A 22,931-nucleotide genomic window follows, 5' to 3' on the forward strand; every position below is an offset into this window, starting at 1 on the left:
TCTGTCTGTCTGTCTGTCTGTCTGTCTGTCTGTCCTTTATTATGTAGGTCAGTATTACTGCTTGTATAAAAACAATTAGTTAAAAACATTAACATGATTATGAATGTTTTTCCTCCAGTTTTATCAGTCAATGAAATTCATAATAAGATGGGTGGGAACCAGCTGTGAGAGGGGCAGTTACAACATATTCCTGTTTTGAAAAACAACCTGTTTTCCCTTTTCAAGCGATTTGATTTGTTATTCTAACAATGAGCTGTAATCTGCATGCTCCAATATTTGCCACTATATGTTTCCCTGGATTAAAACTGGATTAGGGGATTACACAATTAATACGACCCGAGACAGCAAAGGCATTCTGACGTAAGCCCTTTTTTTTCCAGAAAAATTTCAGTGCAAACACATTCAAATGTTTGGTGAAACAATTCTCTTCTGCTTACCAAGGCTGCATTGATTTGATCAGAAATACAACAAAAACAGCAATATTGTGGAATAGTATTGCAATTTTAAATATCTCTTTTCTATTGTAATATATTGTCATATGCAATTTATTCCTGTTATCAAAGCTGGATTTTCAGCACTCATCAGAGTCACATGATCCTTCAGAAATCATTCTAATATGATTTGATGCTCAAGAAACATTTCTGAATTTGATTTTTATTTTATTTTTTTGTATATATTGACAAGTGTCGACTGCGTTGCCACAATTAAAGTGCAGCTATAGGCAAAGTTTAAAGAAAATACTCACTTCTGTTTATTTTGAAAAAAGAATAACCCTGAAAAGATCGAAACTGTCATCCAACGAATGATCATTATTATAACTATATCAGCAGTTATATATGTTATATGCTAGTTATATATATGCTAATTGTTGAAAGGATCAATCACATCTCGGACATCCCATCCCTCATGTTTGCTCAGATTACTCAACTAACGCCAAACTTGCTTTGCCCAAACAATGGTGATTAAGCAACAGATTAAACCCCCTCATAAATAATGAAGAGCTGTGTTTTCAACACGCTTCCTGCTCACTTCCTCTAATAGCCACATTAAAAGCTCTTTACAAGTCAGTGGTGAGAGGAAGAGAAAAACACGAGCACTTAACGAGTTGGAGAGAGACAGGCCGGGATTCGGCCATGCATTCACATGCTGCAGGCCAGCTGAGAGTGATGCCAGTTGATCAATGAGTCAATGAGGTCCTTAAAGGAAGCCTGTCCTAGACTGCTGCAAAGAGCTAATGATGAAGGCAATAAAAGGCCTGGCTCTCGACCGGCATCGTAATTAAGGAAGTGGAGGTTAGGAGGTTTTGCTTAACTGATTCACCATGTGCCATCTTTATGACCTTTGCATCCTCTCGCTGTCCAGACAGGAGACATATTCAGGACATATGACGATAATGACAATTGTTTAGATAGTGATGACATTGTTTAGTTGCTCGTAGTTCAAAGATGTGCAAAAATTTCATATGTATATGAGGAAACAACAATATGATTTAACCAATTAGACATTACATCAGTAGAAAAAGTAGAAGATGGATTTACGGGGATATATATATATATATATATATATATATATATATATATATATATATATATATATATATATATATATATATATATATATATATATATATATATATATATATATATATATATATATATATATATATATATATATATGCATGCTCCAATCTATTATCTATTATTTATTATTACCACTATACCATACTTTGCATTTATTTAAAAAAATATATAATTTTGACTAATATATATATATATATATATATATATATATATATATATATATATATATATATATATATAATTAGTCAAAATTATATATTTTTTTAAATAAATGCAAAGTATGGTATAGTGGTAATAATAAACAAACTTTCATTGGTGTAACTCAAGTTGATTCAATTAAATTGGATGTGTATTTTTACTCCAATAAAAACAGTTAATTATGTTGCAGAAGAATATTATTATGTTTAGTGACATTGTTTCGAAATTGTGAAATGGTGAAAATGTGTTTAATTTAAACCATTATAATGTAGATAGTTTAACATCTATAATAGATTCAACTATAACATTATAACATATCTTAGCATTATCATTGAATGTCTATAATGTAATTATAATCCAATTGATTGATTTCCGTGAAACATTACATAAATGAGTTACACTTTATTTGGTAACACTTTATTTTACAGTGTCCTTGTTAAATATGTAACATGTAGTTAGCATAGTAAATTATGCATAATTGCATGCAACTAACCCTCAACCAAACCCTCATCCTAACCCCAAACCCTAATATATAATTACACTGTAACAATGACACCGCAAAATAAAGTGTAACCCTTTATTTTAAGGTGTCAATATTACATAAGTACTGAGTAATAATAATGAACTACATGTACTTACTAGGGTTAGAGTGAGGGTTTAGTTAAGGAGCCTCACTTTATATTAGGTGGCCTTAACTACTATGTACTAACTTGAAAAAATAAGTACAATATTGTGCTCATATTGTATTGCTGTACACTTTTGCTGATATAAAGGTGGATTCGGGTAAAGTTAGGGACAGGTGTGGTGGTGTGGGTAAGTTTAAGGGTAGGTTTACATGCAGGTATTTTTAAAAATGTAAGTACAATGTAAAACATGTATATACACACTACACAATAAGTGTATTGTTTCAAATGACTAATTAAAATGTTGTTATGTTAAGGCCGCCTAATATAAAGTGGGTTCAGTTAAGGGTTGGTTGCATGTAATTATACATAATTTATAGTTATTACTACAGTAATTACATGTAACGTGTAACAAATAAAGTGTTACCCATAAATTATTTGTCTTTTAAACGTAAAAAATAGTTTGGACGTGGTAGAATAATATGGCTTTAGCATCTAAAATTACAGATTTGATTCCAGTCAAAATATTACAATAAAAAATTAACAATAAAAACATATCATGAATGATTATGACATACACCAACAAGTCATTTTAAGGGTCATAAGGTAGACACATACAGTAATAGGCTGCACAGTCTAAGTTATACTTGTTAAAATAAGTTTTATACATATATATATATATATATTTGTTAAAATAAAGGTATATAATATACTTGTTAAAATAAGGTAAATACATACATACTGTAAATATTTGTTTAAATAAGTTATATGCATACACTGCTTCAATGTGTTATCCCCATTAAATACTTTCACTTTATTGGTTCCTTGAAGAATTGTGTTGAATTGAAGTATTTGTGGGATACAGGAGATCAGATTCACCAGACAGTGTAAATTACAGTCATTGGTGTATCTTACTCAGCTTTGCTAAGCAAACAGACACCGGTTAATATCGCAGTAAAGGAAGTTGACCGGCAACTGACCTAAAAAACAACTTTCATTAACACCATTATCTGTTATGTAAGTATTTTTGTCTTTCATTTGTCATATACTGTAGAGAAACGGTCTCAGAAACGTTTTGGGCTATAAATTTAATCACAAATGCTTGTTTTCTCTAGTTTGGTATGTTGGCTGTGGTTTTAATCTGTAAAATAGCCATCTTTAAATGTTACAAAATATAATGGTTATGTTACATTTTAGATTTTTTCTTTTTTTGTGACAACTTACCCCAAATAACAGGATAGAGCATGTTGTCACAAAATATCAATGTGTGGTCAATAAACTTAAACTATATATATATATTTTTTTTCTTGGGGAGTAGCCTAACTGAACATTTTCAATAGCTTTGCTGTCAAGATTTGTGTCTATACATAGTATAATAGCCTACCCTCAAGAAGTTAAAACTAGCCTATAGTATATCAGATTCCATTTAATTGAGTGTGCGAAAATTATTAACGTCTTAGTTTTCTATTTTCTATCAACTATTCTACACGATAAAAGAAATAGATGTTTTCGAAGAAGATCTCATTGTCAACGTGGAATGAACAAAATGTCGGATTATCTTTATCAGAAAGATTCAGTCGACACGCGTTACTTGCAAAACTTTCAGACAGGAAAGCTCAAACATGACAGAGGCTACCATCGTCCATGTTATCATCCCGTGAAGAGCCCCACCTCTTTGAGATTCTTTGGGATGTGAAGTTCAATGAAAGCACCGGCAGTAATGAGCACATTTCTCGCGCTCGTCTCCAGCGCACGAGAGCGATGCACGGCAGATGTCTTTATATTTGCTTTCATGCCTCGCGCAGTTGACTCAGAGTGATTCAACAGACCACATGAGCACAGCAGCACCAGTTCACTGTCAGTCATAGAGCTTCATTTCTAAAGGTTTTACTTGGAATATCTTACAAAAACACAAGAAGCGCGCGACGTATCATCTGGATGAGCAGCCGCGCGCGCTGTCAGCAAGAGACGAGCGCGAGACACGTCGCTACAGAGGTAAGCGCGGTTGAGGTTCAGCTGTTTGAAGTTTGCATGATCATGTCAAATATAAAATAATTTGCCTTTCAGTTTACATTTATTTTCGTAATCCTTCGCTATAAAATGAACAACGTCGATTTCAGTTCTAGATTATGAGAAGCTGACGGTATAGGCAATGTTATGTGTAGGCTAGGCTCTGGGCATTTATCGAAAATGTGAAAAATCTGTCAATTATGATAAATTAATCTCTATAATAATTTAAAAATAATTTAAACACAGGCAGGTTTTTGTCTCACGTGTTTGACTGAAAGTTCAAGTGTTTTGTAACATCACATTACACTGTAAAATGTTTTAATTTCGACATTGTTATCTCCCTTCTTAACTTATCACAATAATATTTTGCCCTTTCTGCTCATATTCAGTGTTTGAAAAAAAAAGTCGTCATAGTAATTCAATATAAAGTGGACGCAAAAACTATCGACCACTGCAGGTTAAACTTTTGAATCACTACATTTAAGGCGGCATTGAGCTTGCGTTTTTAATTTTACTGATGGTAGACAATTGTCTAGGCATATTACAAAATGTAATTATTATATATCTACCATTATGCTACTACAATCCTATCAATGCAGCTGTCTTGTTCTTTTCTCTTGCGTTTTATAGGCTATTTGTCGATTTTTTTTCTTTTTTTTTTTTTTTTTTTTTAAACAAAAGGCTACTTCCTTTTTCTTCTTGAGAAGTCTGTGATGAAGAATATAATGGTGATATTTTGAATCAGGCCCGTGTGTTTTTATTATCATTATTATTTTTATTTATCTACATCCACTTATATTCAATGAATGGGAGGAGTTTAGGACAGAAAAAAAGTTTTCTTACGTGCTTCTTCTCGTGTCGCTGATTTCAAACAGAAAAATCGTTAATATTTTCGTAATATTTTTTTCCCTTCGTAAATAAGGTCAGTGGTGTTACAACTGATTGTTATAATTTCACAAGCACGAATATCAACCGAGCTCTCCTGAGGCATGAAGGACACTAAAAATCCTGCAATTTATGACCGTTTCAGGGATTGACTGATGCTGAAGAGGCTGAAAGCCGCTAGAAAACACCAGATTCCCTTGAGCATTGGATAAGGTATATATGCACCAACATACACACCAAAATGACTGAAAGATTCTCCAGCCATTTGAATGTAATAGATATTTGTTTAATTTGTTAATGCTTTAATTAATCTAAACACATGTACATCTCACATCAAGAATATATCTAGCTGACATTATAAAAAAAATCATGATGCTTATTAAATTCAAATGGATATTTCATAAGCATTTAATTATTTCAACTTACATAAAGATCCTTGTATGGCACCACTCTGTATCGACTTCTAGCCCTATTTACCTGAATGGAGTCTGATTACCTTACAGTAATAATATACATATGCGTCCATTACATAGACTACTGGAAGTCAGCATATTGAACTATATCCATAACAATTGCATGCATTTCTTTGTCTGCAATCAAGTAATCAACATTAAATGAATACTTTCTATGATATTGCTTAACAGGCGAAGGGGCGTTTAGTCTTGCAATGTTTCTGACCTCCAGTGTTAAATAAGGATTATAATGTGGGACAGCGTTCTCAGGCCTATTTAGACCGCAGTGTACTGTGGGGCTTTCTGTTCGTGACAATTATAGGTCAGAGAGTTGCATTACAGTGAGGAAAAGAGAAAGTAAAGTCAAGACATTTCATTTGTTTAAAAAACTAGTTTGCCCGAGGTATATTTGGTTAGATGATGGATTTGGTGCGTAATGTCCTGTTCATGTAGCTCTTAGGTCCCCCCTTCTTTTTCTTCTGTATTGACCCCGACAGGTCACATAAGTAATTTTTTAAACGCATGATTAATTTCACAGTAGGGTTAACATACATATAGATGAAGTTCAATGCATCAAGCAGACATGAGCTATGATTTACTAAGGCCTGCATGTTTAACTGTCCAGCATGAATAGTTAACCTTGTTAGTTGTACTGATTATAATCAGTCGTGTGTGTATATATATATGTGTGTGTGTGTGTGTGTGTGTGTGTGTGTGTGTGTGTGTGTGTGTGTGTGTGTGTGTGTGTGTGTGTGTGTGTGTGTGTGTGTGTGTCTGAATCAGTCATAAGTCGTATGGGTATATTTGTGGCAACCCAAGAATACATTGTATGGGTCAAAATGATCGATTTATCTTTTAAGTAAAGATCATGTTCCATGAAGATATTTTGTAAATTTCCTACCATATAGATATAAAAAGTGTATTATTAGTGCTAAGGACTTCATTTAATCAACTTTACAGAAGAATTTCTCAATATATAGATTTTTTGCACCCTCAGATTCCATATATATAGTTGTATCTCTGCTAAATAGTGTCCTATAACAAACCATCAATTGGAAGCATATTTTTTCAGTTTCATATGATGCATAAATCAATTTTTTTTTTTTTTTAAATAACCCTAATGGTTTTGTGGTCCAGGGTCACATAGTATGAAAATACCCACCAAAGTTTCATGAAATTTAAATATTTAAATTAGTATAAATTGAAGCAATATGGTTTAATGTTTACTTAAAACAAAAGGCTTAATGATAGTTATTCTACACCATTACCAATTATTTTGAAGTATCATATATATTTTGTCATATTCCTGTAATGGGATAGAGGTCGTATGAGGTGCTCTTTGGCTATTGGGAGACAAAAGCCAGCGGGATGGGCTCTAAATGAGGTTTAGGGGGCTACAGATGGGACCCTCTCTTTCCTGTCAATTTGACTTGGCTTTTCAGAACACTTGACCTTTTGTACTAATTCTATTATCGTGCCAAATGAAAACGTCACAATTAAGTGTTTCTTATCAGGATTGCGCGCGATGTCATCAGCATCACGAAATTATATTTGTAATGCATTATATTTGTAATGCAATTAATTTAAAATAAAAACCGATGCAAGAAATTTGATCGAAATGCGGATTTTTTTCTACAGTTAAAAAACACAACGGTATTTGTTAGCATAAAAGTAGCCTAATTTCTCAATTTCGGATCAATAGTGCACCTGGCTATTATAGAAATGTTATTGATGAGACAGTTTGTCGGACAACAAACGATTAGTTTTATTCAGCTGTGGTCGATTCAGTGCGTGCAGCCCATGTATTACTCTCATAATGATGAAAAAATGACATGCCGACATTTGTCGCCTTTCGCTTGATTTATGAATGCGTGGAAATTGGCTCAATGGCACGACAGTTTGGACAGTTTTACTGTGTGACAATGCAGATGTTGATAACGAAATGATAAAGCACTAACAAAAGCTACCGACTTACATGCTCACCATACATGCTCACTAGACTGGGCTACTTTTACGCATTTTATGCAGTTAAAAATACAAAAGCGTTGTGGATGATGAAAGCGGTTCGTCATATTCGGAAAAAAGGCCGTTATATTAGCTAATTAAAACCGGCGATTTTTGTATTATTGGGCATCATCCTATCAGTAGGCTATATTAACTTAGACCTACAATTATTCGATAGCTTTAAATTAATATAAAAGCTACGGGGAAATGCGTGATTAATTGGCTTGTAGGCTATACTGTTTTGGTCAGGCTCATTTTTCATCGTGTTTACAAGTAACACAATTTATTGATGGAACTATTTCTGGTGTAGTATGCCGATTAGCCTACACACATGGATGGTTCACGTGTGTTTTTCCTCCTTAATTCAGATTTGAAGTACACGCGCGCGCGCATCACCCGGGGCCCCTGCGGCTCCTGCTGAGCTTCTCTTTAGTGCGTTTGAGTGGCAGTTAGTGAAACGTCATTGGCTCTTCAGAGGGGCAGAGCCACGCCAATCACTCACACCCAGCTCCGGCAATAAGAGCCAGCGTGTGAGGCGCGCGCTTATTCGCTCTCGCACTACTGTTACTGTTAGGCTACTGGACACGATAAAGGAGCCTGTCGTGCCATCGCGCATTTGTCGTGCTTGCAGCTTTTTATAAAGTTGACCGTTTGCATTTATGAAAACGATTTTCTAATGTCGTGTGTGGAATAGGTTACGACATGATTTGTATTCTGTAGCGTTTGGACATCTCCGACTGCGCGCGGAGGTAAGAGAAATACAAACTTTTTACACTCTCCGAGTCCGTATGAAAATTTAATGTGATTTAAAATTTAAATTTAGTCATTTCTGACTAAGTGACTTTTGTTCTCGGCGTAGAAAGAGGATACATTTCCTGCTTGTGTATAGCCTATATATTTTTTTAATGGTAAATTATTATTATTATTATTATTATTATTATTATTAACTATTATTATTATTATTATTATTAGGATATAGTAGGCTATTATATGATCCATTACCAAAACCTAACCCCTGTAGAATACGAACATTGAAGCCGACAGAACATTCTAGGGAAATCTTCCCGAGCTCTCTGTAAATCCTTCTGTGTTGTTTTATTTTTTGCATATTAATACAGTGATCAAACAATTGTATAATGTATTACACAACATTAAAAACACTTTTTCCTTTTTTATTATTTTAACAAAAACAGCAAAAAGTGTTCAAGCTTAAATAAATAATTAGCCTAATAATTATCGGACTGTCGCACTGATATATATATATATATATATATATATATATATATATATATATATATATATATATATATATATATATATATATATATATATATATATATATTACTTTTCCTTTAATTTGCGATCATATTGTTCAGCATCTTTGTCATTTTCTCTCGTTCTTTAAATTTGTTTTTATTTCACGCGCATCACATTCTGATCATACATTGTCTGACTTGTGAAAAAGGCTTTACAGTGATTCTGCAAGTTGTTTAATAATAATAATAATAATAATAATAATAATAATAATAATAATAATAATAATAATAATAATAATAATAAATGTCCAGTGAAATACAATTCTGGTTTCTATTTAATACCGTTACCACATTAGATAAAAGTAATATTCTTTATTAGGTTTAAATTAAAGGGATAGTTCATCCAAAAATTTTAATTCTGTCATTATTTACTCACCCTCAGGTTGTTCCAAACCTGTATGAATTTCTTCTGCTGAACATGAAATAAGATATTTTGAATATGGCTACCCAAACAATTTATTGGCCCCATTGACTACATTAGTTTGAAAAAAAAAAATATTATGGAAGTCAATGGAGGTCCATATTTCGACATTCTTCAAAATGTCTTCTTTTGTGTTCAGCAGAAGAGATTCATACAGGTATGGAACAACTTGAGAGTGAGTAAATGATTTTTGCATGAGCTATCCCTTTAATGCATCTGAATCTTTTTTCCTTTAATTCCTTTACTCTTTTTTTATTGCTAAATTAACCTTTCAAAATGTGTTTGTAGACAAACATCTCCAGTCAGTGGTCTCCAAGGAATGGAAAAGAGTCTTCTGTCTGGACCAAAAGACGTTGTGATGGCCACCCCACCGAGTTCATTTCAGCAGGAGCCCCTCACGCCTCCAAGATCCTCTCTTAAGCCCAACCAAGTCGGGCAAGTCATCCTCTACGGGGTACCTATTGTCTCGCTTGTAATTGACAATCAAGAGCGGTTATGCCTGGCTCAGATATCCAACACCCTGTTAAAGAACTACAGCTACAATGAGATCCACAATCGTCGAGTGGCTCTGGGTATCACCTGTGTGCAGTGCACCCCGGTCCAGCTCGAGATCCTTCGGCGGGCGGGCGCCATGCCCATTTCCTCCCGGCGCTGTGGCATGATCACCAAACGAGAGGCAGAGCGACTTTGCAAGTCTTTCCTGGGTGAGAACTCTCCACCCAAGCTGCCAGACAACTTTGCGTTTGACGTGATGCATGAATGTGCTTGGGGCTGCCGGGGAAGTTTCATCCCAGCGCGCTACAACAGCTCCAGGGCCAAATGCATCAAGTGCTCCTACTGTAATATGTACTTCTCCCCTAACAAATTCATCTTCCACTCACACCGCACACCTGAGGCCAAGTACACGCAGCCAGACGCTGCCAACTTCAACTCCTGGCGTCGGCACCTTAAACTGTCGGAAAAAACACCACAGGAGGACCTGATGTTTGCCTGGGAGGATGTAAAAGCCATGTTCAACGGAGGAAGTCGCAAGAGGGCACTTCCTTCCTCTAACTGCTCGTCCATGGGTTCTGTCAAGGCTGTAAACTCGGTTCTGCCCCACATGATCTCTCCGGAGTTAGCTCAGAAGAGGGGCCGGTATGAGGATGATGATGACTTGGACAGCAACAGCCTCTCGCCTCGAAAAGCCCCCCGCAGTTACCCGGTCATTCCAGTCCCGAGCAAAGGTTTCGGGATGTTGCAGAAGTTCCCAACAACGTCACTATTCCCTAGCCCGTACACCTTCCCCGCATTCGGCCTGTGCCCGCAGAAGAAGGACGACAGCGAGGCAACCAATGGACAGAAAAACAGTGGCCTCTCAGGGCTTCTTTGGCCCGGCCGCAAGGACACTTTTTACCCGCCCTTCTGCATGTTCTGGCCCCCGAGGGCAACCGGGGGCATTCCGGTACCAACTTATCTGCAACCCCAACCCAACGCCCTTTCCTCCATCACAGAAAGCCCATCTCTCAGACAAGCCTTTTTGGATCTGTCTGAACAGGCCGATGCCAGTTCGGGCTTGGACACAAACCCCAGGTCCGGGCTATTCGAGAGCGACTGCCCGCCCGTGACCTCTGATTTGCGGGCGGCCCCGGAAGGCTGGCTAAAGCTGCTGGACGCCCCCTCGCTGCAAGCCCGCAAGGCCAGTTACCACTCCGCCTTCCGTCCGGTGGTCAAAGACACGGAAAGCATCGCCAAGCTCCACGGCAGCCTGGAGGACTTCACGGCGGAGAGGCACCTTTCCCCCGGCACCAGCTGCAGCTACCAAAGCGACAGCGGCGAAAGCGACGAGGAGCAAGAAGTGGATGTGGAGACAAAACAGGATGAGGAGCAGGAGGATCTCGGCAGGCGGTCTGCGCATACACCCCCGCAGCCGTGCGGCCTGCACTTGCGCGGACTGCCCGACAGCAGCCCGGGCGATCAGGCCAAAGAACAAGCCTCCTTCCCGAGCATTCCCGCCGAGACCTCAGCAGAGGACAAACCCGGCCTCCCTGTCAGTCCGCCCACCATTCTCAAAGTCCCCAGCCCAGTTCACGCCTCGCTGGAGGAAAGCGCCGCGTACAGAAATGTAAATATTCCCTCCAGGCACTTTAACTAATTATTTAAATGCGGGCCATTGGCTGGCAGGGTCCATATGCATAACAAGATTGATAGCCTGTGTTCCCTGCAGAAATGAAATATTCAGAGCTCTTTGATCCCTCCTAATAAGCCCAGTCGTGTTTTGTTTAATGGCGACATTATGTTTGCTCCCCTTTGTCACTTCTGCCTATTAGCCCTTTTAATCTTTAACCCTTTGACGCTACATTAACAGACAGAACGGGGTGAGCGACAGAAAGTGAAACGGGAATTCTTTGGCAATTAGCCTTAGCGCGCACGCACACACACTCACACATGAGTGGCGTGTTGATTTATCTAAAGAAACTCTGTAGCACCACACAGCCAAACAAACATCAGGATCATATATAAAACACAACAGCGTTGTCATTCTCAAGGCTAATCAATTCTGTGCTTTTGGCCGACTGATATATTTGGTTGCTCTATGTTCAACCTTTGGCCTGGTGTTATGAATCAGTTCTAATCAGACATCGGTGGTGTTTTATGGTTACAGGCTCACAAGAGCAGAGACGATGGGCTGCCGGCCTATGCAACCAAAAACAAAACAACCATCTCAGGTGAGAAATTAATAGAAAGTGAATGAAATTGTGAGGTGATTTCCCATTGCATTATTAATCTTATTTCTTTTGTTAGTTTTTACACTGTTTTTACAATGGCAATACATGCGCCCACACACACACACGCACACACACACACACACACACACACACGCACACGCACATGCACACGCACACACACACGCACACATTATACTATTTATTATGGGGACTTCCCATTGACATAATTATTTTTATAATGTACAAAGTGTATATTCTATCACCTTACACTATCTCTACCCATCACAGAAAACTTTCTGCATTGTTACATAAAAAAAAAAAAAAAAAAAAAAAAAAAAAAACATTATTTGATATGATTTATAAGCTATTTTTCCTCATGGGGACCAAAAAATGTCCCAACAAAGACAAGGATTTTGTATATTGCCGTCTATGTGGGGACATTTTGTCGCCATAATGATTTACCAGAGCCCCACACACACACACACACACACACACACACACACACACACACACACACACACACACACACACACACACACACACACACACACACACACACACACACACACACACACACACACGCACACTCACACATTATAGTCTTAGGCAAAATTTCTCTTGTGAAACTGAAGGCACATGAAAAACATAATTTGACAAATATAATTAAATAAACATAATTAGAAAAATAATTACATTTTCCACCTTCATGTCTTAAATGTTGATTCATTTGTGTGCATGCATTCAGCTTTTAATATCTTATTTTGAATATTCTTTTCAGACGACAACAAAGAGCAAAGCAGTTTTTTCGTCCCAGAGACAGAAACGTCGTCCGCACCAGAATACTGGCGAGAGAACCCAAGTAAGAACAACACTTTATCTCCGTTTCACATCCGCCACTTACAGCAAGAGGGCCGCAAAATAATTTGCGCGGCACGGCTAGCCCATCCCTGCAAGGATATTAGGATTAATCTAAATATAAAACAGATACGGGATGGAATATACTCTTAAAATGGAGCAGCTCTCTCCACAATGTCATTGGGAAAATGTGTTCTGTAGGGAGCCATAACAGTTCAGGAAGACAATCAGCTCAACGGCAGGAAGGTGACAATCACCATTTGAACAATATCAAATGGACATAATTGCCTTTTGCTTGGCAAAATCTTCCATTAGAAAGATCATAGCTTATTGCCTTTTATCTGTCAGAAAGACATTAAAAGTGTTTTATGACATCTATGCCAACATTTGTATTATCTAGCCGATAATGATCTCCTCATATACCGTATAATATATTTGAAAAAATTACATGAAACAAATTAAATGAAACCACCTTTGCCTGATTGCTAAATGTCTCCGAGGGGCTACTGGGAAACGTGATTAGAACTTCTGATTTTCCAAAGAGTCTAACGGCAGTGTCTTAAAGATAGTTCTGTTTCTTGGGAGGGAAGAAAAAAAAATAATCTAATTTTCCATTTATATAATGCAAACTGCCTTGGCTTTGACTATTCACGGTTAATTGACTGTCAAACGAGGTTGTTATCCTCAGGCACTGTCTGCAAATTTGCTTGTCAAATGAGACAGAGAGAGGAGGAGAGCGAGAACAAGACCGCTTTCCAAATGAGGAACGCCTTGTTCGGCTTAAGGAGGCAAGACGGGAAATGAGGAGAGAGAGAGAGAGAGAGAGAGAGAGAGAGAGAGAGAGAGAGAGAGAGAGAGAGAGAGAGAGAGAGAGAGAGAGAGAGTGGAATGAGGGGAAGATTATACCGATGTGTTGGATCACTTCATTTGAGCCATTTGCGATACAGACACAAAAACACTGTCAGCGGACATGCCGTGCGAACGTACCAACTCCTAAGGTTTCCAATCAAAACTGTTTAGAATCATTTCCTGATTCAATAGCGCAGTAACATTAATGAAATCTGCTATTGTCACCTATTTCAGGATATTGGCACATTGCAAGTTTCTAATGACTTAATTTAGCTGCACTAATCAGATATTTTGTTGAATGGCCTATATTTTACTCATGTGGAGTCAGAAATATATTATTTTCTTACGATATCATTATGTCTTTACAGTAAATATGCAGTCACAGATGTTTCATACCATATTCATGACATATTAATACCACTCCAGGAAAACAGCCTTATATTTTCTATAGCACTTTGTAAGTCAAATATGTTTGTGTGAAATATTCTGTTATCAGACTGACATCTGCTGGCTGCTGGTGGTACTACATTATGTCTGTCGGTCCTTTATAACAACTGACATGAATGAATGCTTGCAATATGTCATACATCTGCATAGGTTTTGAAAATTATTCTTTTTTCTTTCTTTTTTTTCTGCTCAGCAGACCAAAGTCAAGACACAAACTCTCCCGTTTCGCTCAAGAAGGACGTCGAGAATATGGAAAAAGGTGAGATAATAATACCTTAGAATATCACAGTCAAGCCAAAATGTATTCAGACACCTTCAACATTTTGTCACATTCTCACAGTTTATTCACTATAGTTTGGTAATTGGTAATACAATAATACGAACTCAGAATTAAACTGTCCGAACAAATTCGTCTCTTATAATGTCAGATAACTTTGATAGAAAGGTAAGTAATGGATTACAATCAACCAATCAGCTGTCAGCTGTTAAATTAAAGTAATACCAATGTAGGTCAACCAATGGCCAAGCAATGCTCAACTTTGTTAATCTGTGGTGTAAAAGGTCGCATTAGCAAATAAAGAAAAAATACTTTAGCAAAACATGGTCAGGTCAAAATATCTAAATCGGTTTGGTCCCAAATTTATGTCCGTTTTACTCAAAGTCCCCTGTATGAAGATTTTTTGTGTATAATATGAACATAAATTAAACTTAATGAACATAAATTAACATAAATTAATTATAGTGTCCTGTACCCACTAGTAAAACAATATTTCTGGTGTCTGAAGAATTTTTGGTTTGACTGTACAATACAGTTTAAAAGTTCGGAGCAAGATTTATTTTTATGTTTTGAAAGAAGTGAATACTTTTATTGTCAAAATTGACCGTAAAGACATTCATAATGTTACAAAAGATTCTATTTCAAACTCATTTTCAAATCAAACTTTTTGTCATGGTTTACACAAAAATATGAAGCAGCACAACTTTCTTAAACACTGATAATAATCAGAAATGTTTCTTGAGCATCAAATCAGAGTACTATGAATGATTCCTGAAGGATCACGTGACACTGAAGACTGGAGTAATAATGCTGAAAATTCAGCTTTGATCACAGGAATAAATTACATTTTAACATATATTCACATAGACAACTGTATTTTAAATTGTAATAATATATCACAATATTGCTGTTTTTGTCATATTTTTGAGCAAATAAATGCAAAAACTCAAGTGTAAACTTCAATAGAGTGTAAATGTAATAGTTGATATGGTGGGCACGGCTCGGATGGAAGTCTGATCTTGATTTATTCTGTGATTCGTCTTTCAGAAGAACTCCAGAAAGTTCTCCTTGAACAGATAGATTTACGGAGGCGTCTGGAGCAGGAGTTTCACGCTCTGAAAGGCAGCTCTCCGTTTCCAGTTTTCCGTAAGTGTCCTTATTTCATCATCGTGATTTAGCTTTTAAAAAGCTGCTTTCTCTGATCACTTAATCAGTATAACTCCATAATGATCCACTTTTAAAATAAGACCAAAATTGATAATATTCAAAAGTCAACATTACTTAGGTTTAAATATGAGGTAACCATAATTGATTTTAATTTCCCAAATCTGGCTATTCTACAGATAACTTTCAGGACCAAATGAAGAGAGAACTGGCTTACAGGGAAGAAATGGTGCAACAGTTGCAGATGGTAAGGCGTTTTCTGTTAACACAATCCACAATTAGTTCATAATCTCCTGATTAATTGACTTGCGAATCATAAGAATATCACACAAGCAACCCTACTATATAAGTAAACTGCTAAATCTATGTTAAAGAAGAAATGTAAGATAACCCGCAGGCAGCCGGCAGGATGCCTCATAATCTCTTGTTGTCAACATTGCATCAATCACCCGCGCATCTGTGTTTGAACACATGGACGATGCTGGCAGAATGCCATTGTGTGTTCTTTCACTTCAACGCCATTCAAAGCTGAAATTCAGGAACGTAGAAAGCTATAATGATTTTTAGAAGATCTCTGCTTTCTTTTGCTGTTGGATCATCATAGACTAAAAAAAAAGTACCAAAATGGGTTTTCACAGTAAAGGACCAATTTGGGTTCCCTAAAGAACCTTTCAGTGATCAACTCTTAAACGAAACATGTTTTTGTGTGTGTGTGAAGGACATTTTAAGAGTCTAAAGGACCATTTTCCACCAAAAAATAACCTTTTGTAGAACAGAAAGTTTAAAGTTTATGAAAGTTTATGGAACCATCAATACCAATAAATTGTGTTTAATAAATTGAGTGTTTTTACGCAATAAGGTACAAGATGCCCTATGCGAATTATGAATAGTTATGGATAAATGCTGTTTATAAGGCAGCCCAGAAAGCAACAGCCCATTTCACCATCTCGGTTAACTATAGACCCGATATAATCCGGCTACTAGCCAAAATAACCTTACATTTGGTTACATGCCGTTTTTTTCCAAAATAACTTGCGAGATGTATGATATTCCATCATGTAAGCTTAGTCAACAATGATTACAAGTTCATTTATTTAGTTGTCTATAAAAAAATCACTTTAATTTTGCCTTTGTTTTAGCATTTGTTGTTTTATATTTATTTATACACTGTAAAAAATAATTTAGAAAAAAAGTTACCTGGTTGCCTTAAAATTTTGAGTTCAGTGAAATTAAAATGTTGAGTTAATACAATGAACATTTTTTGAGATTCGACAACCTTTATTAAAATATTATTAAAAGATTTTGTAAGCATATTGGGTAATTGTGTGTGTTTTATTTCTGATGACGCAGTGAAACATGCCAAATAGTGCTATTTTTATGATTTATCAAATTTTTTTTGTGGTTCAGATACAAAAATATTTTGAGTTTCTATTTATTAAACACATTTTCTTCATTGTATCAACTCAAATTTTTTATTTCAATAAACTCAAAATGTTAAGGCAACCAGGTTACTTACTTTTTTAAGTTAAACCAACAAAAAGCCAAAAAATGTTTTACAGTGTAGTAGCATGGTTAATCGTTAAATGGTTGCAATCTCAAATTAAACACGCAGGCGATTTTATTAATAAATGACAGTGATTCAGCTGTGTGTAAACCTTTGACAAGAACAATCACACACTGTAAAAAAATTGTTTAGAAAAAAGTTACGTGGTTGCCTTAAAATTTTGAGTTCATTGAAATTGAAATTTTGAGTTAATACAGTACAATTTTTTTTTGAGAATCGACAACCTTTATTAAAATATTATTAAACGATTCTGTAAGCATATTGGGTAATTGTGTGTTTTATTTCTGATGACGCATCCAAATTGTGCTATTATCATGATTTATCAAATCTTTTGTGGTTCAGATACAATAATATTTTGAGTTTCTATTTATTAAACTAATTTCCTTCATTGTATCAACTCAAATTTTTAATTTCAATAAACTCCAAATTTTAAGGCAACCAGGTTACTTACTTTTTTAAGTTAAACCAACAAAATCCAACCTATTTTTTTTACAGTGCAGTGAACATTCAGATATGTTCGAATCCAGAGAAAGCAACAGCTTCTTTTCAACCACACAGTATTGTTATTTCTGCACTGTAAATTTTTTTGTTGGTTTTTGTTGGTTTAACTTAAAAAAGTAAGTAACCTGGTTGCCTTAAAATTTGGAGTTTATTGAAATTAAAAATTTGAGTTGATACAATGAAGAAAATTTGTTTAATAAATAGAAACTCAAAATATTTTTGTATCTGAACCACATAAAAAAAATTGATGAATCATGAAAATAGCACTATTTGGTATGTCTCACTGCATCATCAGAAATAAAACACACACAATTACCCAATATGCTACAAAATCTTTTAATAATATTTTAATAAAGGTTGTCGAATTTCAAAAATTGTTCATTGTATTAACTCAACATTTTAATTTCAATGAACTCAAAATTTTAAGGCAACCAGATAACTCTTTTTCTAAATAACTTTTTACAGTGTCTAACAATAATTCAAAGGATCACAGAAGTTCTGGGATAAAAGTGTATAGATCAGAGACAGGCCTAAACACGGATGTCTACAGAAGCATCAAAATAGAGCAAATCACCTTTTAAAAGTAACTTGACACTTTAAATGATCTGTTACACCGTTACGCGACAAGGGACTGTTAAAAATGTATTTGTCATTGAATTATTCATTCAAGAGATATGTTCAAAATCGTTTATGCGTCTCAAGTCTTTATGAGTGAAAATAATGTTCGATCACTGGGAATTATTTGATTATTATTCGAAAAACACACCCCTCCCCTTATGCACGCACACGCATGTATAGGCTACACACACATAAACAGAGAGAGAGAGGGGGAGAGAGACCATTCAACATATTACTTTTAGGTGCGTTATTGGCAGCGCCACCCTCTGGTTACATGAACCAGGGCGTCACCACCGCATCAGCACCGAAAATACAGTATTTTTTTTGACCAATTATTGCACAAACTATCTGATATTCTATCGACCTTGGACATAGGAATAGACTTTTGTCCACTGTAGTGGACATTATATTTTAGTGAATTTCTCTGACATCATACATATCACAGTTTTAAGTCTGGATGTTAAGAGCACATTCGGGGGCTTTGCAGAGATATCAAAGGTTTGGAGGTTTCACCAGTGAAAAAAAACCCCCTCATCTTGGTCGTTAAAAAACGGCTGACATTAACATTTAGCATTCTTATTTTCCATAAAAATGCTAAATGTTAATGTCAGCCGTTTTTTAACGATAATATTTAGTTTTTAAGGATAATATTTTGTAATTATAATTTAAATCAGATTAATTTTCAAATTGTTTGTTATAAATCAACATCTCAGGAAAATGTGATGGAGTTTCTAATCAAAATATGACTTTCTGTTACAAAAAAGGGCATTGATTTCATAAATGTCCTGTAGCCAGGACTTAAAGCCTGTTTATCAGGGATTTTGTTAAATATAAGTAAATAGGGAAATAATTTGCATATCAATATTCCTATGAAATATTAGATGATATTGTGAAAATGTTGCATATTATTACTCCCATTATTACACTTATATTTATTAAATGTTGCACCAAGAACACATTAATATGCAAATTAGATGCAGAGTAAATCCAAGTATGGTCATTTTACCCACATATTGCATAAAGTAAAATGGTATATCATAGAAAGTGGTATATCATATGTTATATCTTTCATAACATAGTTGAGAATCATCTTTAAACAAACTTTGGTTAAAGAAAAATCCTGAAACCTAAAAAATAATTAGTGAATAAAAAATAAATCCCATTGTTTTTGCCTATACACAATTTCATGTCATTTTATTTTTTTAAACAACTGAGTCCTGGTGTTAAATACAGAGGACATATCATAACATATGAATAAAATATAATAATAAAAAGAAATCTTGAAAAAAAAAGTTGATTATGCTCTAAACAATGTAATGACATGATAAAAAAAAAACTATTTTTTTTAATTATGGGTCCCAGGAGGCTAAACCAACTAATAAGTGACTCATCCCTATTTATAATGTCACTAAATATATTATATTATATTTCAAATAAATGCTGTTCGTTTGAATTTTTTATTAATCAAAGATACCTAAAAAAATGATCACAGTGTTAACATAACATTAAACAGCAAAACAGTTGTTTTAAATTGCAATAATATTTCACAATATAACTGTTTATAACTGTATTTTTTTGTTTTTCTTCTTAAAAACATTTAAAAATCTTACTGACAGCAAACTTATGAACAGCTATAGTGTATTTACTACATTATAAACATTTGCATTAAAACATGTTATGAAGCAAACTTCTTTTTCAATTCATTTCATAAAGAGATGGTGTATTGTTAATGGAGAGTGCAAGTATTAACTGATTCCATAATGTTTGTTTGTAGATTCCTTATGCAAACATCATTAGGAAAGAAAAGGTCGGGACTCATCTAAACAAAAGCTAAATGGTAAGTATCAAAGTTATTAAATCATATAGTGATGGGGTGAGAAAGATAATGTGTGGCCGCTCTGTTTGCCAATTTCACTGCTGAATAAATTTCATATAACAAACACCACTGATTTGTTACTGCCACTTATATTTTTTACATATAAGCTTTCTTGATAATTTTGAGAAATATTCATCATAATGACTATATCAATGTTATTATTATAATTTTTTTTTTAGGAAAATACACCTGAACCAAAATCAAGCTGCATTTCAACATCTTTTAACATGAAGAGGTTAAATCAAATCATCCCGATCTCAAGCACAACGAAAGGAACCTCTTCATCGGATCAAAATGTTGAACACTGTCATTGATGATCCACCCGAATGACGTCTAAACGGCATCAGTGAACTGATACACATGCATCTACCAATGAGTTCCTTTGACATATTTCCTGTACAGCAACCACACTTTGATTATTTATGAACTTAAGTTTATTTATTACCCATGCACTGCAAACTGTACAGTTCTCTTAGTTCTAGGATGTAAATGTACATACAGCGGTTGTGAAGGGGACGGGTTGCTCTGTACTGTGGCTGATGTCTGAGAGCAATCGGAAACCTTTCTTGTTTTGCCTGTTTAAATACAACATTGACATAAACACAAGTTTAAAAATGTTATTATTAACTGTTCATGCAAATGTATTTAAATATGTTCTTGTAGTTTCTCTACTATTTATGTGGATAATTAAAGTCTATAAGATGGAAAACACTGATCATTTATTATTAAATGTTAAGTGGCATTAAAAAAAACAATTAATTTAATCAGAAGGCATGTATTTTTTTAAATATTTGTTGTAATGGCATTTTTTTATGAATGAAGGCCAGTATCACTATTACTAATTTTGTTACTGATGTCTCTATGAAATCATTATTATTATTATTATTATTATTATTATTTACAGTAATGATAGACAATCAACATTATGTATAATTTTTATGTAAAAGTTATTAAAGTTATATTAATTTTGACATTTATTAGGCTTTAGAAAATAATTTAAGAGAACATAAAACAATCATCACATAAACCCATTATAATAAATGTCATATTTACCTGTGGCCTTCCTACACGTCTAACTGGTAGGATATATACAGGTCCTTCTAAAAAAAATAGCATATTGTAATGATAAAATTTAAACTTTCATATAATTAAGATTCATTGCACACCAACTGAAATATTTCAGGTGTTTTAACACTGATGATTTTGGCATACAGCTCATGAAAACCCAAAATCTAAAAAAAAATTGCATATCATGAAAAGGTTCTCTAAACGAGCTATTAACCTAATCATCTGAATCAACTAATTAACTCTAAACACCTGCAAAAGATTCCTGAGGCTTTTAAAAACTCCCAGCCTGGTTCATTATTCAAAACCGCAATCATGGGTAAGACTGCTGACCTGACTATTGTCCAGAAGGCCATCATTGACACCCTCAAGCGAGAGGGTAAGACACAGAAAGACATTTCTGAATGAATAGGCTGTTCCCAGAGTGCTGTATCAAGGCACCTCAGTGGGAAGTCTGTGGGAAGGAAAAAGTGTGGCAAAAAACGCTGCACAACGAGAAGAGGTGACCGGACCCTGAGGAAGATTGTGGAGAAGGACAGATTCCAGACCTTGGGGGACCTGCGGAAGCAGTGGACTGAGTCTGGAGTAGAAACATCCAGAGCCACCGTGCACAGGCGTGTGCAGGAAATGGGCTACAGGTGCCGCATTCCCCAGGTCAAGCCACTTTTGGGCTACAGAGAAGCAGCACTGGACTGTTGCTCAGTGGTCCAAAGTTTTGTTTTATTTGTTTTTCGGATGAAAGCAAATTTTGCATGTAATTCGGAAATCAAGGTGCCAGAGTCTGGAGGAAGACTGGCGAGGAGGAAATGCCAAAATGCCTGAAGTCCAGTGTCAAGTACCCACAGTCAGTGATGGTCTGGGGTGCCATGTTAGCTGCTGGTGTTGGTCCACTGTGTTTTATCAAGGGCAGGGTCAATGCAGCTAGCTATCAGGAGATTTTGGAGCACTTCATGCTTCCATCTGCTGAAAAGCTTTATGGAGATAAAGATTTGTTTTTTCAGCACGACCTGGCACCTGCGCACAGTGCCAAAACCACTGGTAAATGGTGACCATGGTATTACTGTGCTCAATTGGCCTGCCAACTCTCCTGACCTGAACCGCATAGAGAATCTGTGGGATATTGTGAAGAGAAAGTTGAGAGGCGCAAGACCCAACACTGGATGAGCTTAAGGCCGCTATCGAAGCATCCTGGGCCTCCATAACACCTCAGCAGTGCCACAGGCTGATTGACTCCATGCCACGCCGCATTGAAGCAGTCATTTCTGCGAAAGGATTCCCGACCACGTATTGAGTGCATAACTGAACATTATTATTTAATACTTTTTTTGTATTAAAAACACTTCTTTTATTGGTCGGATGAAATATGCTAATTTTTTGAGATAGGAATTTTGGGTTTTCATGAGCTGTATGCCAAAATCATCAGTATTAAAACAATAAAAGACCTGAAATATTTCAGTTGGTGAGCAATGAATCTAAAATATATGAAAGTTTAAATTTTATCATTACATTATGGAAAAT

At 35.5% G+C, this 22,931-nt stretch overlaps 1 protein-coding gene across 3 annotated transcripts; it reads left to right on the forward strand.

Moving 5' to 3' along the window:
- Positions 1 to 4,148: 4,148 nt before the first annotated feature.
- Positions 4,149 to 21,093, forward strand: skor2 (SKI family transcriptional corepressor 2). 3 transcript variants are annotated; one of them, XM_067432999.1, is made up of 10 exons: positions 4,149 to 4,396; positions 5,442 to 5,509; positions 9,778 to 11,593; positions 12,134 to 12,197; positions 12,976 to 13,056; positions 14,542 to 14,607; positions 15,673 to 15,771; positions 15,969 to 16,036; positions 20,247 to 20,309; positions 20,528 to 21,093. In XM_067432999.1, exons 3-9 carry the CDS (start codon positions 9,809 to 9,811, stop codon positions 20,304 to 20,306), a joined length of 2,223 nt encoding a protein of 740 aa, XP_067289100.1. In that variant the 5' UTR covers positions 4,149 to 4,396; positions 5,442 to 5,509; positions 9,778 to 9,808; the 3' UTR covers positions 20,307 to 20,309; positions 20,528 to 21,093. The 3 variants fall into 3 exon arrangements, with proteins under 3 accessions (XP_067289100.1, XP_067289101.1, XP_067289099.1); XM_067433000.1 differs by lacking the exons at positions 4,149 to 4,396; positions 5,442 to 5,509 and adding an exon at positions 8,271 to 8,501 and having other exon boundaries at positions 14,545 to 14,607; XM_067432998.1 differs by lacking the exons at positions 4,149 to 4,396; positions 5,442 to 5,509 and adding an exon at positions 8,272 to 8,501.
- Positions 21,094 to 22,931: the final 1,838 nt, after the last annotated feature.

This window comes from Pseudorasbora parva, chromosome 23, assembly GCF_024679245.1.
Source record: "Pseudorasbora parva isolate DD20220531a chromosome 23, ASM2467924v1, whole genome shotgun sequence".
Lineage (NCBI taxonomy): Eukaryota > Metazoa > Chordata > Actinopteri > Cypriniformes > Gobionidae > Pseudorasbora > Pseudorasbora parva.

What these genes read in the sequence shown, in the direction of transcription:
- skor2 (XM_067432999.1), top strand. Translation starts at nt 9,809, where the DNA reads ATGGAAAAGAGTCTTCTGTCTGGACCAAAAGACGTTGTGATGGCCACC. An exon ending in ATACTGGCGAGAGAACCCAA is followed by an intron (nt 13,057 to 14,541) that starts GTAAGAACAACA and finishes TTTTCTGCTCAG; the next exon opens with CAGACCAAAGTCAAGACACA. An exon ending in CGTCGAGAATATGGAAAAAG is followed by an intron (nt 14,608 to 15,672) that starts GTGAGATAATAA and finishes TTCGTCTTTCAG; the next exon opens with AAGAACTCCAGAAAGTTCTC.